At 36.6% G+C, this 13721-nt stretch overlaps 1 protein-coding gene across 1 annotated transcript in view; it reads left to right on the top strand.

Annotated features, from left to right (window-relative positions):
* The window catches only part of LOC134212591 (larval cuticle protein A2B-like), a 42347-nt gene extending 30289 nt beyond the window's left edge, over window positions 1-12058 (top strand). The window contains exons 2-4 of the mRNA XM_062690583.1: window positions 9986-10069; window positions 10676-10792; window positions 11394-12058. Coding sequence (XP_062546567.1) covers window positions 9986-10069; window positions 10676-10792; window positions 11394-11810 — 618 coding nt within the window. The 3' untranslated portion in view covers window positions 11811-12058. The remainder of the gene's footprint in view (window positions 1-9985; window positions 10070-10675; window positions 10793-11393) is intronic.
* The last annotated feature ends 1663 nt before the right edge of the window (window positions 12059-13721 follow it).

Genomic DNA, 13721 nt, shown 5'->3' on the forward strand with positions numbered 1-13721 from the left:
ACATTTTGGAATCGTCTACGATGAAGATGCGACAACCTGATGAAATAGGAGGAAACATCGTTCGTATTAATCAAGAATAGCAGAGAAGCCAGTGACGCTCCCCGATTTATTACGAAAACCTCTGAACAATTCTCCAAATGAATCATTTGTTTGAGAAACTGCATAAGTCCATTTTACACTATTTCGAGAAAACAACAAAAAACTGTTTTTTAACAAATTTGCACCGAATCTTTCGATTTCTTCGATACACATCAATGGTTTTTGGCAAAACTGAACACCCTGGGGCACTTTCTGTGCAAAAAATGTAAGCAGTACTCCACAATTGCTCTCCAAAGTACGTGGACATATGTAGTTTCTCAAACAAACGGTTCAAATATGTCCTGAACCAATCGGCAGCCGTTGATAAGTCACTGAGAAACATCAGCTTAGCAAGCACTAACAGAATCTCATAACTGACGAATCGAATGCAGCTTTCAGATCCTTACACGCCGCATCAACCTACCATCCAGAATCCATCAAACGTTGCTAGTCGTAAATTCAACCAAGATCAACATCAATACATATAAGGGGTATTCACTTGACGGCGTAGGTTGCTGCGTATCTGTTTATAGAAACGTTTCACAGGCGATTTGAAATATGTTCCTTGTAATTGCGTATGAAACATTTCAATAATCAGATACACAGCTGCTTACGCAGTTAAGTGAATATCCCTATAGTCTTTTAAACATGAATCGAAGACTCGAAGAAATCGACTTTAAAGTCCAAAGATCACTAGGAGAGACAGCAAACAAAAATATTACTTTACTTTTACATTAACATGCCATATGGATAGAAATTTGGAGTTTTAACATCTATTCTGGTGTCTCGGTAACATCCGGAAGCAGTGACAAAGAGCCAGTTGGATAAAAAAAAATCCAAAAGTATCATCTTCAATTTGCTATTTGAATATATTGAAGTGTAATACCTGCACTGCGTGATCAGATTAGTTCCATTTTGCCACTATCACCCAGGGACCTCCGAAACCGTAATGTAAAGCGGTAGTAAGAACAATTTACTCTCAATTTAATTGGTTTGAAATAACTCAGCTTTTCTCAGTACATTCCTTCAGGGGCTACAACCCAATGACCAGCCGGTTAACCAAATTCTGAAGAACCATTTATATTTTGCTCTAATAACTGATACCAGGAAAAAGTAGTATGGGTTTTGTGTAGATTCAAGATTATTATTATTGTCTTTATATAGAGGCTAGCAAATTGTTGCAAAAGTATAAGATTGCTAGCGTCATTCCTGTTCGCGTGACTAGTATCTATTACTTTGATATGGCAGCCAAAGTACCGGTACTACATGTATCAAGCCAATATAGGTGATGAAACAAAACATGCACCACAACATGACACTATAGTGTATACCAAGTTAAGCTTGTTGAAACAAATTTTGAAAAAAAAAAAACGTTTAATGGACTACAGCGTAATTAGCGTTCTAGTTCTTCTACTGGCTTGCAGCCCTAAGCAATTCGAGATAAATTTGCTTGTTTTATTCAGAAAATGTTCGTGTGATCAGAAAAAAGATCATTTCGGCTGCATTTGACCTAGAGACTTTTTGGATCCCAGTGAAAAAACATAGCCAAGCTATTGAATATTAGGTTATAGAATTGGGAAGTTTGAAAATATTTGTTTTGTAAAATTGGTTGGCAATAGATGATTCATTACGGATTTTTCCCAAAAATTACAAGATATCCATCCAAGAATTCATCCAAAGATATTCATCCAAAGTATTTTTTCCTAGTCCTGCTGCTTCTGATAGCGACTCTGACCATCAACCAACTCACTTTAGAGTGGAATTTTATTGACTCAACAATCTACAGAGCCCAGTAGTGCCCCTAAATAGGTTTTTTCTTAATCCGAATAAGTCCGATATAGATTTCAGTCACCAACCAACCCACTCAAGAATTGGCTTTTTCTTGATGCAACTAGGTTCAATAACGATTCCGATCATCGATTAACCCACTTCTTAGCTGAATCTCATTGAACTAACTAGATCCAATAGTGTTTTCAAACCTTTGACATACTCCAGAATTGGATTTTTCTTGATATTAGTCTCAGCAAGCAATTTAAGTTGACTATGCTAGTTTTTTTTTGACGAAATATTTAGGCTCTTTACCAGCTTCCAATGGTCGTTGGGGTAGATCCGATGGCGGTTCGGGCCATTAATCATTCCATTCGAACCATACACGTTTTTACCATACACGAACATAGATTACAAAGGAATTATTTATAAAATGCACTCTACTCAAATTCCTCAGCATGGCTCCGCTAAGTTCCCAGAATATTTTGCGAATAGTCAGAAAATACTACGAAATTTCGAACATTACTATGAGGATTTCCTGCAATCTAAAATTCCTGAAATTCAAATTGTTATTCAAAAGAAAAATATTGAAAAAAAAACTTAGCAGAAAATGGGCGCATAATAAATGTTTCGCCAAAGGCGCTGGAGTTCCACGCTACGGCTCTGCCTCTAAGACTGCCACTCCGCAATAAATCCAATAGAGCATTCGTTATTGAACATGCTCTTGTAAGCTTTCTGGACCCACGCATTCCGATAAGAGGTTACAAGTTCATGCATTCATACGAGATTTCCACCAATTTTAAAGATAGTATACATAAAAATAATTTCGTTTTTTCTTTGATTTTTTATTTTGTTTGGTAATCTTAAACAATTTAAAACGGATGAAAACTTCTTACAAAATCAATAAAATCGAAATAAAATGTCTGCAGTATTACAATGGAAGTATACTTCAAATTGCATTTCGTATTGTTCTACAAGTTCTGATGATCACTTTTTATGATATCAAGTTTTTTTTGTTGTAGGAATCCGACATAACTTTTATGAATTCCTGTATGAATTCTTCAAATGAAAATTTCTATAATTTCAAAAGTCCTATTAGGTAACTCAGACTTGCAAAACCCATTTTGTAAAGATTGACAAATCTACTGTTTAAAAAAAATCATTCAGGACTTGTAAATTCCACAATACTATGCTTTATCACAACCTCGATTTTTTGTGCCCAGCTTTAAATATCATTTGTTTTTCTAGAAGAATCTTTGGTCAAACATCATTCAATACAAGCTTTAATTTTTTTCAAGTTACAAACTCAACCGCTCTACTGTCCAATTTTAAATAGCAAACTTTATTTCATTGAGTCAACGGCTCGCCCTCACCTGCTTCGTGTGCTTACCACCATCATAAATATTAGCACCATCAACGTCACCGCCGTCTATTAGTGCGTAAGCTGCCCCACTCCTGAGTCACTTCACAGAGTACATAAAAGAAAAATCTTGAGTAAGATGAAGTGCTGAAAAACACCTTCAACCAAAAGACATGCCGAAGAAAACTTTTCTAATGAACCCTCAACCCAAAAAAAAAACCGGCTCAATTCCTACCCGACAAAAGACAAGCAACCAGCAGCTTACCTACGTCGGCGCCGCTGTCCTGTTTTTCGCATAGATTGCCCTTTTCCTCTGGATCACACGGCCGGGAGTGAAGAAGTTGATGACGGGGCACATTCCGGTCCATAGTCATTCGGTTCGTAGGAGACGAGCAAAAAAAAAAGAAAATCATTATGCCTTGGGAGAGCCTTTATCACCCTCATCCAGAATCGCAGGGATTTCGGTATTTGCGGTTGTCTTCGCCTTGAGTGCCGCTGACCGTCCCATTGATGGCACCAATGAATGAACGAATGTGATAACCTGCACTCTTGCCGTTCGATGTGTAATTACAACGACATCGGATTTTCAATAGGGTGACATCAACTTCATAGATCAATAATTTAATTCAAAAGTGCATTTTTTCTTTATTATTTATTATTTCTTTTGTAAAAACAAAAGTTTTATTTAGAATTCAGTAGACTTCTTCCGAAATTTAGTAAATTTCAATCGGAAGTCACTAATTTTTTATCTTTCATTTCATTCGAAGCTTCGTAAATCAGCAGACTCTATGACATTTAATTCTTTTGGTGAACGTAAAAAAACAGCAAATAAGAATTCAATAGGAATGCTCAGACATCACCTTCTTTCTTGATAACTCATCCTCACTATAGTCACATTCGTCAACTCTGTGGACTTGCTGAGCGTGATGTGATTATGGTGAAATGAAATTATCTCACATCATGACCGGCGGCACGTGTGAGTCGTCCGTTTGGTTCTGCGTAGGAAGTCCACGCGAGGATAAAAGTCACTCGGGAGGGTTCCGTCGGTGTGGGTCCGTCCGTACACTGTGGACCCGGTATAGAGAAGGCGATAAGCGGCAGCAGTTCGCTGATGTTCACCCAAGCGGGCAGCTGCTGGTGGCGACAACTGAACTGTCGACGGATGAGTGGATGCTAAATAATTAATGCCCATCCATCATCATGTGGGGCTGTTGTTTCGCGGTGGAGCTGCAGCAGCATAGCCATGGTAATTCGCTAGATGAAGCCACCGATAGATGGATGGGAGCTTACCTGATGGAATACATAAGTTAATGAGGAATGCTTGTAAATATGCTACACAAAAGCATACTTATGATAGGCAGTGTTTTTCATCCAATAGTCTGAACTGGAAACCGTGGCGGCTGAGTTAATTATCGACTGATAGCGATGTAAACAATACCTTCAGAGACAATACCTTCAGTGTATAGAAATATTAAAAATGCATATAAACTTTTAATTAATTTAATTTTCATGTCAAAATTCTCTGCATGAAAGATATTATTTAGATATAAATTCAAGTAGCTTTAACATATTTTAATTTATGATACTTCAATGAAATTTCAAGAAGGTCAGTTTAAACAATTTCGTCCAATTTCGTATGAAACTAATGAAATTTGATTCAACGCTGCAATAATCTAATAGAATCATCTCACATGTGTCTTTCGTGCGGTTTCCCAAATTAGATTTCAACACGATCTCGCAAAACCTGTCACTCATCGAACCCTCCATCCTTCTGATTCAGTTGACAAGACCCAGACGAAGATGAATAATAATCGACCTAATTTTGTCGCATATCGATCATCTGCTGCTCTCTATGACCGACCGCAACAATCTCCATATCCGTTCCGTCCTCCGTCCTTAAACTCGTAGCACATACGGTACCGCCACTGTGCCACGGTTCGGTCTCCGCCAACAACGGCCAGGTTCGTTTGGATCGAGTCGTGCCTCTCCACCGAACGGAACGGGTGAAACGTCGACAAGGGTAAAATTGTAAATGCCATTAGCAGGGAGAAAGGTATTCTCCCTGAATGGAAATTACATTCCCATTTGAGCGAAAAGCATCCTCCGTCCTTGTCCTGGCATAGCCGTTCGGAGCACATGGAGTCTACGAGGTGGCCTCTAAGTGGAGGGGATGGTACGAGTGGGTACTGAATAGTAACCTCAAAGTTTTCCCCCGAGAAATCAATTCCATTTCGATTTCGACAACCGCAGCATCAAAGCTATGGCGGAAGTTCCTTTCCCGAACCTACACACCAGAACGAGGGAACGACATACCGTCGGGGCGGAAATTTACTGAATTTTGCAACGTTCAAGCGACGGTAAAGAGGTTACCTGCAAAACACACCAAACAACTACGGGAGGGAAGATGGGCAAAACTCGGAATTCAAAGAATTTCATTTGAAATCCGAAAATGTCATTCGAAGTTTGAAGAACTTCATTTCAATTTCGAAGAATTTCATTCGTAATTCGAAGAATTTCATTCGAAATTCGAAGAATTTTTTTTGAAATTCGAAGAATTTCATTGGAAATTCGAAGAATTTCATTCGAAATTCGAAGAATTTCATTCAAAATTCAAAGAATTTCATTTGAAATTCAAAGAATTTTATTCGTAATTCATAGAATTTCATTCGAAATTCGAAGAATTTCATTCGAAATTCGAAGAATTTTATTCGAAATTGAAGAATTTCATTCGAAATTGAAAGAATTTCATTCGAAATCGAAGAATTTCATTCTGAAATTGAAGAATTTCATTCGAAATTGAAGAATTTCATTCGAAATTGAAGAATTTCATTCGAAATTGAAGAATTTCATTCAAAATTTGAAGAATTTCATTCAAAATTCGAAGAATTCCACTCGAAATTCGAAGAATATCATTCAACATACGAATTTCATTCGAAATTCGAAGAATTTCATTCGAAATTCGAAGAATTTCATTCGAAATTCAAAGAATTTCATTCGAAATTCGAAGAATTTTATTCGAAATTCATTTGAAGAATTTCATTCGAAATTCGAAACATTTCATTCGAAATTCGAAAAATTTCATTCGAAATCCGAATAATTTCATTCGAAATTCGAAGAATTTCATTCGAAATTCGAAGAATTTCATTCGAAATTGAAGAATTTCATCTGAAATTGAAGAATTTCATTCGAAATTCGAAGAATTTCATTTGAAATTGAAGAATTACATTTGAAATTCGAAGAATTTCATTTATAATACGAACAAACAATTTCATTCATGAAATTCGAAAAATCTCATTCGAATCTCGAAGAATTTCATTCGAAATACGAAGAATTTCATTCAAAACTCTAAGAATTTCATTCAAATTTAAAGAATTTCAATCGAAATTTGAAGAATTCCATTCGAAATTCAAAGAATTTCATTCAAAACTCTAAGAACTTCATTCGAAATTTGAAGAATTTCATTCGAAATTTGAAGAATTTCATTCGAAACTCGAAGAATTTCATTCGAAATTCGAAGAATTTCATTCGAAATTCGAAGAATTTTATTCGAAATTCGAAGGATTAATCGATTTTTCATTAAAAAAATATGTCATTCGAAATTTGAAGAAAATAATTCAAAATTCAGAGAATTTTATCCAAAGTTTGATAAATTTCATTCGAAATTTTAAAAATTCCATTCGAAATTGAGAGTGTTTTAATCAAAAATCAGAATTTCATTCGAAATTTCAATGAAATTAATCTAAAATTCGAAATTAAATATATTACTTTTAAATAAAAATTAAAACAATTTTATTCGAAGTTTTGCAAGGAAAGAATTCATTCAAAATTCGAAGAATGTCATTCTAAAATCAAAAAGAATTTCGTTCAACAATTCGAAGAATTTCATTCAAAATCAAATTTCGAAAAAAAATCGAAAGATTTCTTTCGGAATTCAAAGAATTTCATTCAAAATTTCAAGAATTTCATTAAAAAATCAAAAAATTTCATTCAAGATTTGAAGAACTACACTCAACAATTGATGGATTTCATTTGAAATTCGAATTTTGAAAAATTCGAAGAACTACATACAAAATAAGAAATATTAATATTGATATAATAATTTCAAAACTTGACGAATTTCATTAAAAATTTTATTTAACATTCATATTTTATTTCAAATCCAAAGAATTTTATTCAAAACTTGAAGAATTTCATTCGAAATTCGAAGAATTTCATTCAATATACGAAAAACTTTATTTCATTCGAAATTCGAAGAATTTCATTCGAAATTCGAAGAATTTCATTCGAAATGCGAAGAATTTCATTCGAAATTCGAAGAATTTCATTCGAAATTGAAGAATTTCATTCGAAATTCGAAGAATTTCATTCGAAATTGAAGAATTTCATCTGAAATTCGAAGAATTTCATTCATCATTCGAAGAATTTTATTCGAAATTCGAAGAATTTCAGTCGAAATTCGAAGTGTTTCATTCAAAATTCGAAGAATTTCATTCGAAATTCGAAGAATTTCATTCGAAATTCGAAGAATTTCATTCGAAATTCGAAGAATTTCATTCAAAATTGAAGAATTTCATTCGAAATTCGAAGAATTTCATTCGAAATTCGAAGAATTTCATTCGAAATTGAAGAATTTCATTCGAAATTCGAAGAATTTCATTCGAAATTCGAAAAATTTCTATTCTGAAATTGAAGAATTTCATTCGAAATCGAAGAATTTCATTCGAAATTCGAAGAATTTCATCTGAAATTGAAGAATTTCATTCGAAATTCGAAGAATTTCATTCGAAATTCGAAGAATTTCATTCGAAATTCGAAGAATTTCATTCGAAATTCGAAGAATTTCATTCGAAATTCGAAGAATTTCATTCAAAATTCGAAGAATTTCATTCGAAATTCGAAGAATTTCATTCGAAATTCGAAGAATTTCATTCGAAATTCGAAGAATTTCATTCGAAATTCGAAGAATATCATTCGAAACTCGACAAATTTTATTCGAATTCAAAAGAGCCTAATTTGAAAAAAAAAATCGAAGAAATTCATTCGAAATTCAAAGAATTTCATTCGAAGATTTTCAGTTTCAAGAATTTAATTTGAAATATGAAGAGTTTCATTCAAGTTTTGAACAATTTCATTTAAAATTCAAAGAATTTCATTTCAAAATCAAAAGTTGACGTTCAAAATTCTAACAATTCGATTCGAAATTCCAGAAAACTTCATTCGAAATTCAAAGAATTTAATTCAAAATTAGTAGAATTTCACTCGAAATTCGAAGAATTTCATAAAATATTCGGAAAGTTTCATTCCAAATCCCATTGATTCGAAATTAAAATAATCGATCGCATTCAAAATTGCAAGAAAATTCAAGAAATCTGTCTAATTCGTTTCTAAAAAAAATCATTTGAAGTTCCATTTTAAAAAGAAAACCTGAAAATCCGTTAGTAGACTCATGAAATTCATAAGCTCTATCAAAAATTCAATTCCTAGCAGGTAAATTATATAATATGCCCATAGTGTGGCCCCCAAACCGACGCAAACACCGCATCCTCGATGGCAGTTTCAATTTTAAGGCTAAAATTGTCGCACCGGGTTCAGGGGTTGAGGATGACGTTATTCGAAGATTTATTTTTCCAACTCGAGGAATTCAACTTGAGATGCATTTGGAGCCTCCGCTTTGCGGTGAAGCTGGTGGAACTTCGGGGTACGAGGTTGGCTCGAAAATGTGTTGGACGTGCTGAAGTAATGATTTAGTGAAACAGATGAGAGCAATCGTCGAATGCTCCTTCGATGGTTGGAGAGTGTGAAAGGGGATGGCGACTTTTTGCTGTGGATCACTGTTCAAGGGCACAGCCGTTTTTCACTAGCGTTGGAAGTGTATGTAGAAACTATTCAAATATGGAATAACCTCACGGTTTCTTAAAATTTCCAACCAGGTCCGTAAACACGGATTAAACATTTTCAAGCACTGGACAATGTCAGAATTTAAATTTCGAAATTCAGAAAAGTCATAAATTAAAATTCTCCCAATTTCAAATCATTTTCTACACCACGAGTTTCAAAGAGATACGTTTTAAATTTTATTAGTAGTAAATTCTTCAAAAGATTAAATTTCTCTAGTATCAATTAGTTTTATCTGTAACATTTTTAAAATAAGCCAAATTTCACACACAATTTAATAATCCCGAATACAATTCTGAATTCGATCTCGAAAAAATGTTCGATAGATTCTTCAATATCAGAAAATTGCTCCTCGAGTTCCGAGCACAATTTATAGATTTAACAGGAAAGCTCTTCGCATTTTACTATCCACAAAGCTAAGAATTGTACTCAGGTTCTTCGTATTTGATTTGTTTCACTGTAGGAATATAATCCTCCAAATTTCAAATATATGTTCGTAAGCTTTACACAAAATATCACATTAGTACCTTAAACCCCACCCACACCACGTTGAAAGCAGACATTGATTTTATTTTAGTCTACTAACATGAAAACATTGTGATCGCTTATGCACCCAGACGATTCTCCTTCCGGTGGGATTATTTTATTTCCCACAGAAAGTGCCGCTTTCAGGTGCAAAACCAGTCACCGGGGATTAACGCCCGAGAAAGCATCGCTCTCTTTTATTCCAACAATCAGGAAAAAAAACTAACGTTGTCAATCTTTTATATCTTTTGTGTCCCATTCTATTCGTGTGCCTTTGATCCTGACTGATTCGGTTGATGCTGCGGCCTGCTGACCACCACCCATTGAATTTGCTGCCTCCATTCATGCACCAAACCACAGGTATTCGTCCTGCTCGCAGCCGTCGCCGTCGGTGTCCAATCGGTCGCCATCGGAGTGGCCGCACCAGTTGCCGCCGTTGTCAAGGTAGGTTATCGTTGTCCAATCTAAAATACTAAATCTTTCAAGCTACATTTTTTTACAATCAAACAAAATTATTTTTAATTCAAGTGAAACTCAATTTGATCATTCTGACATGAAGTTTCAAATGGAATTTCTCTAAGTGAAAAAATAAATCGGAACAAAAACAAAATTCCAATTGAAATTCTCTGAACATTTAAATACGAAACTCTTACATCCGCATTGCTGAACTTTAACTACGGCTTTAAATCAAACATCGCGCAAATTGAAAAATACTGCATAAAAGTTTCCCCATTAAACATTGCTGCGGCTTCGTTTTGCCTTCTTGCCACCAACCTCCGTCGGCGATCTTCCTATCGCGCCAAGCTTAATTAATTTTCACTTTTTGCCAACTCATTCGGAAACTTGAAGCCGTTCGTAACCTTGCTGCTCAAAGCTCCCATCTTTAAGCCATCGCGTCTTTAGTTGTGGTTGGCTGAACCAATCGTATAAGGAGGCAAAGGGAAACCGCACGGATGGATTGATCTAATTTAGTTATATGAACTTCGAAAAGATTCGTTATCAACTGGTTAACCATTCGTTTTTGTCGCTATTATCTTCCACCTCTGGCAGACTGAGGAATACGATCCCCATCCACAATACAGCTTCTCGTATGGAGTGAACGATGCCGTCACTGGAGACAACAAGGAACAGCACGAGTCCCGGGATGGCGATGTTGTTACTGGACAGGTAAGTAGTTTCTCTGTCTTGGAAATTTGGAAAATGGCAAATACGTTTTAAAAGTTCAATTATTTATTATTTTCTATGACCGCAAATCATGTTTTGTCTACACACTCTTGAGCTGATCTTATATACGATGGCTTCCACTGAAGCACTTTCAACACGAGCACTTTCAAAGAGATTATCGGTACCAATGCTGATGAAATTTTTCAAAGCAGTACTATACAAGTTTTACTTCCGGCGGCTACTTTCAGCTGCAGCTACACATCTTGTACAAAGTAGCAACCCACTAGAATACCGCACTGCATCCGAGAGCCAACCAAAACTATGTGATTAAAAGTGGCTTTCTTAGCATCCTTGTCTGTGGAATCTTTCCGCTGGAAAACCATCATCGCCGGATGAAGCAATTTTCTCGAAACATAACATAAAACAAACCTTGATGCGGTTGTAATTGGTTTTACGATTTCAGAAACGTTAGAACGTGCTGCTACACCCATTCACGTTTGCGGATATCTTTCTTATAATGTAGAACCTCACAAGCACAATTCATTATCGCTAGATAGATCCGGTAAAAACTAATCACAACCCTCCTCCCCCGTGCTTCTTCCAGTACTCCCTTGTTGAACCCGATGGTACCCGACGCACCGTGGACTACACTGCCGATCCCGTCAATGGATTCAACGCAGTCGTTAGCAAGTCGCACGAAGCAGCTGTCGTGAAAACCGTGGCCGTCGCCCATGCCCCAGCTGTCGTTGCACACGCCCCGGCCGTCGCCGTTGCCCACGCCGCCCCAGCTGTGACCTACGCCCATGCCCCAGCCGTTGCCGTTGCCCACGCTGCCCCAGCTCTGTCCTACGCCCACGCCCCGGTAGCCTACGCTCACGCTCCGGCCGTTGCCTACCACGCTCCGTCCGTCGCCGTGGCGCACGCCCCATTGGCCTACCACCACCCATCGGCTCTGCTGTCCCACGAAGTCCACGAACTGCACCACGAACCCCTGCTGTCGCACGCCGTCTACCACCGCTAAGACGTCGTCAATCGGAAACCCTAGGATCAAACTCCCATCTCGGACCATGCGGCAATGAATACGAACTTGGATCGGACCTCTCCCACAACATTGACGGCACTACATCTCGTAGGTTTCTTTTTACGAAGACTCAAATTTGTTCTGTTCTGTAGTTACACACACACTGGTTGCAACATGAGATGAGATTATCGAATAGAGTATTGTTTTTTTATACAATTTCTTAATAATAAAGTAAGGAAATAAATAAATCATGAGACAATTTATTTCATCCGAATAACGCAAATATTTATAATATTTCTTGGAACCTATGTTATTATTTCTCCTCATTATTTCGACATGAGCTTTACAAACCCTGGTACAGCACATTTATTATTTTACTCTGGATAATATATGGGCTGTTTACTCTAGATAATATTGAGCAATGAAAAAAGCTTTCTGAATGATGTCTTATTCCGTCCTTCGAAAAATTGTGATTGTGGTAGTCGAACACCGAGAAATACTACACACAATCATTAAAAAAAATACGGATTAATGTAGTGATTTGTTGACAATGTTTGTTCCCCCTTAACCAGGGTTTGCAGAAATCGTTCTCAATAGTTAACGAACAACGATAAAAGAAAGGCAAAAACTGTTCCGAATCATAACAAGCCATGATAACAAGTTTATCAAACTTGTATACAAGTACGAAAAAACAAAATCGGATAGGCAGCCTCCACAGAAAAGTGATGATTTTAGCTCATTTTTTGTTTTTCACCGCACAGCTGTGTAGAACACGTTGAAATTCATCATCAGAACCAGTGCTCCCCGCGTTGTATACAGAGGTAATAAGTGAGAGGCTGTTTCATTCTCATTTGGATTCAATCCCTGCCCGCTGCGCGCTGGGCAAATATGACCCATCCATCCTGAAGGGTTAATATTCAACACTTAATATTTATTTCATCGTACAGACTAGATATTTAGATTTTAATTACACATTTAGGGCAACTAATCTCATCATTACAGCAACTAATCTCAGGCATTACATCCCCCACTGGGACATTGCCGCCTTGAAGCTCAGTAATCATTCAGCACTTCCACAGTTAATAACTGTGAGTTTTCTAAGCGAAGTTACCATTTTTGCATTCTTACTTGAGGCTAACACAATGATAAATGCCCAGAAAAGTCGAGAAAATTTCCAACCCGAAAATTTCCTAGACCTGACCGGAAATCGGACCCAGTTACCTCCAGCATGGTCTTGCGTTGTAGCCGCGTATATTTGGTGGATTGCTGTCAAATGAATCTGTTGGTATTGGTGTGCGATTTCAACAGGTACACCAAACTAGTTTTTTATGCGGTGCATATGCATCGTGTTGAAACAAAATGACATAAATTTATTTAATATTGGCCTGTTCTGAATATGTTTTGTATCCATTGTGAAAAACAGAATAGAATATGTGAATGGACGATGTTATTGGTTATCCAAGAAACCCCTGAAGTTGAGGCCTCCAGATCTACCCGCGTAACCAATGATCTACAGGCCTGTTTTGAATATGTCATATGCCCATTGTGGTACATATGATCGAATATGCGTATGGAAGATGTTCGCGGTTATCCAAGAAACCCCTGAAGTTAAGGCCTCCAGATCTACAAGCATAACCAATGATCTGCACGCCTGTTTTGAATATGTAATATGTCCATTGTAGCACATAGAATAGAATATGCGTAGAGAAGATGTTGGCGGTTATCCAAGAAACCCCTGAAGTTAAGGCCTCCAGATCTACCCGCGTAACCAATGTTCTACAGGCCTGTTTTGAATATTTAATATGTCCATTGTTGTGCATATGATAGAATATGCGTAAATAAAATAACATGTAAATAAGATAATATTCGTAAATAAGACACTGAAGACGATTTTACTGTTGAGGTCGAAAT

The sequence above is a fragment of the Armigeres subalbatus genome, chromosome 2 (assembly GCF_024139115.2).
Source record: "Armigeres subalbatus isolate Guangzhou_Male chromosome 2, GZ_Asu_2, whole genome shotgun sequence".
Taxonomy (NCBI): Eukaryota; Metazoa; Arthropoda; class Insecta; order Diptera; family Culicidae; genus Armigeres; species Armigeres subalbatus.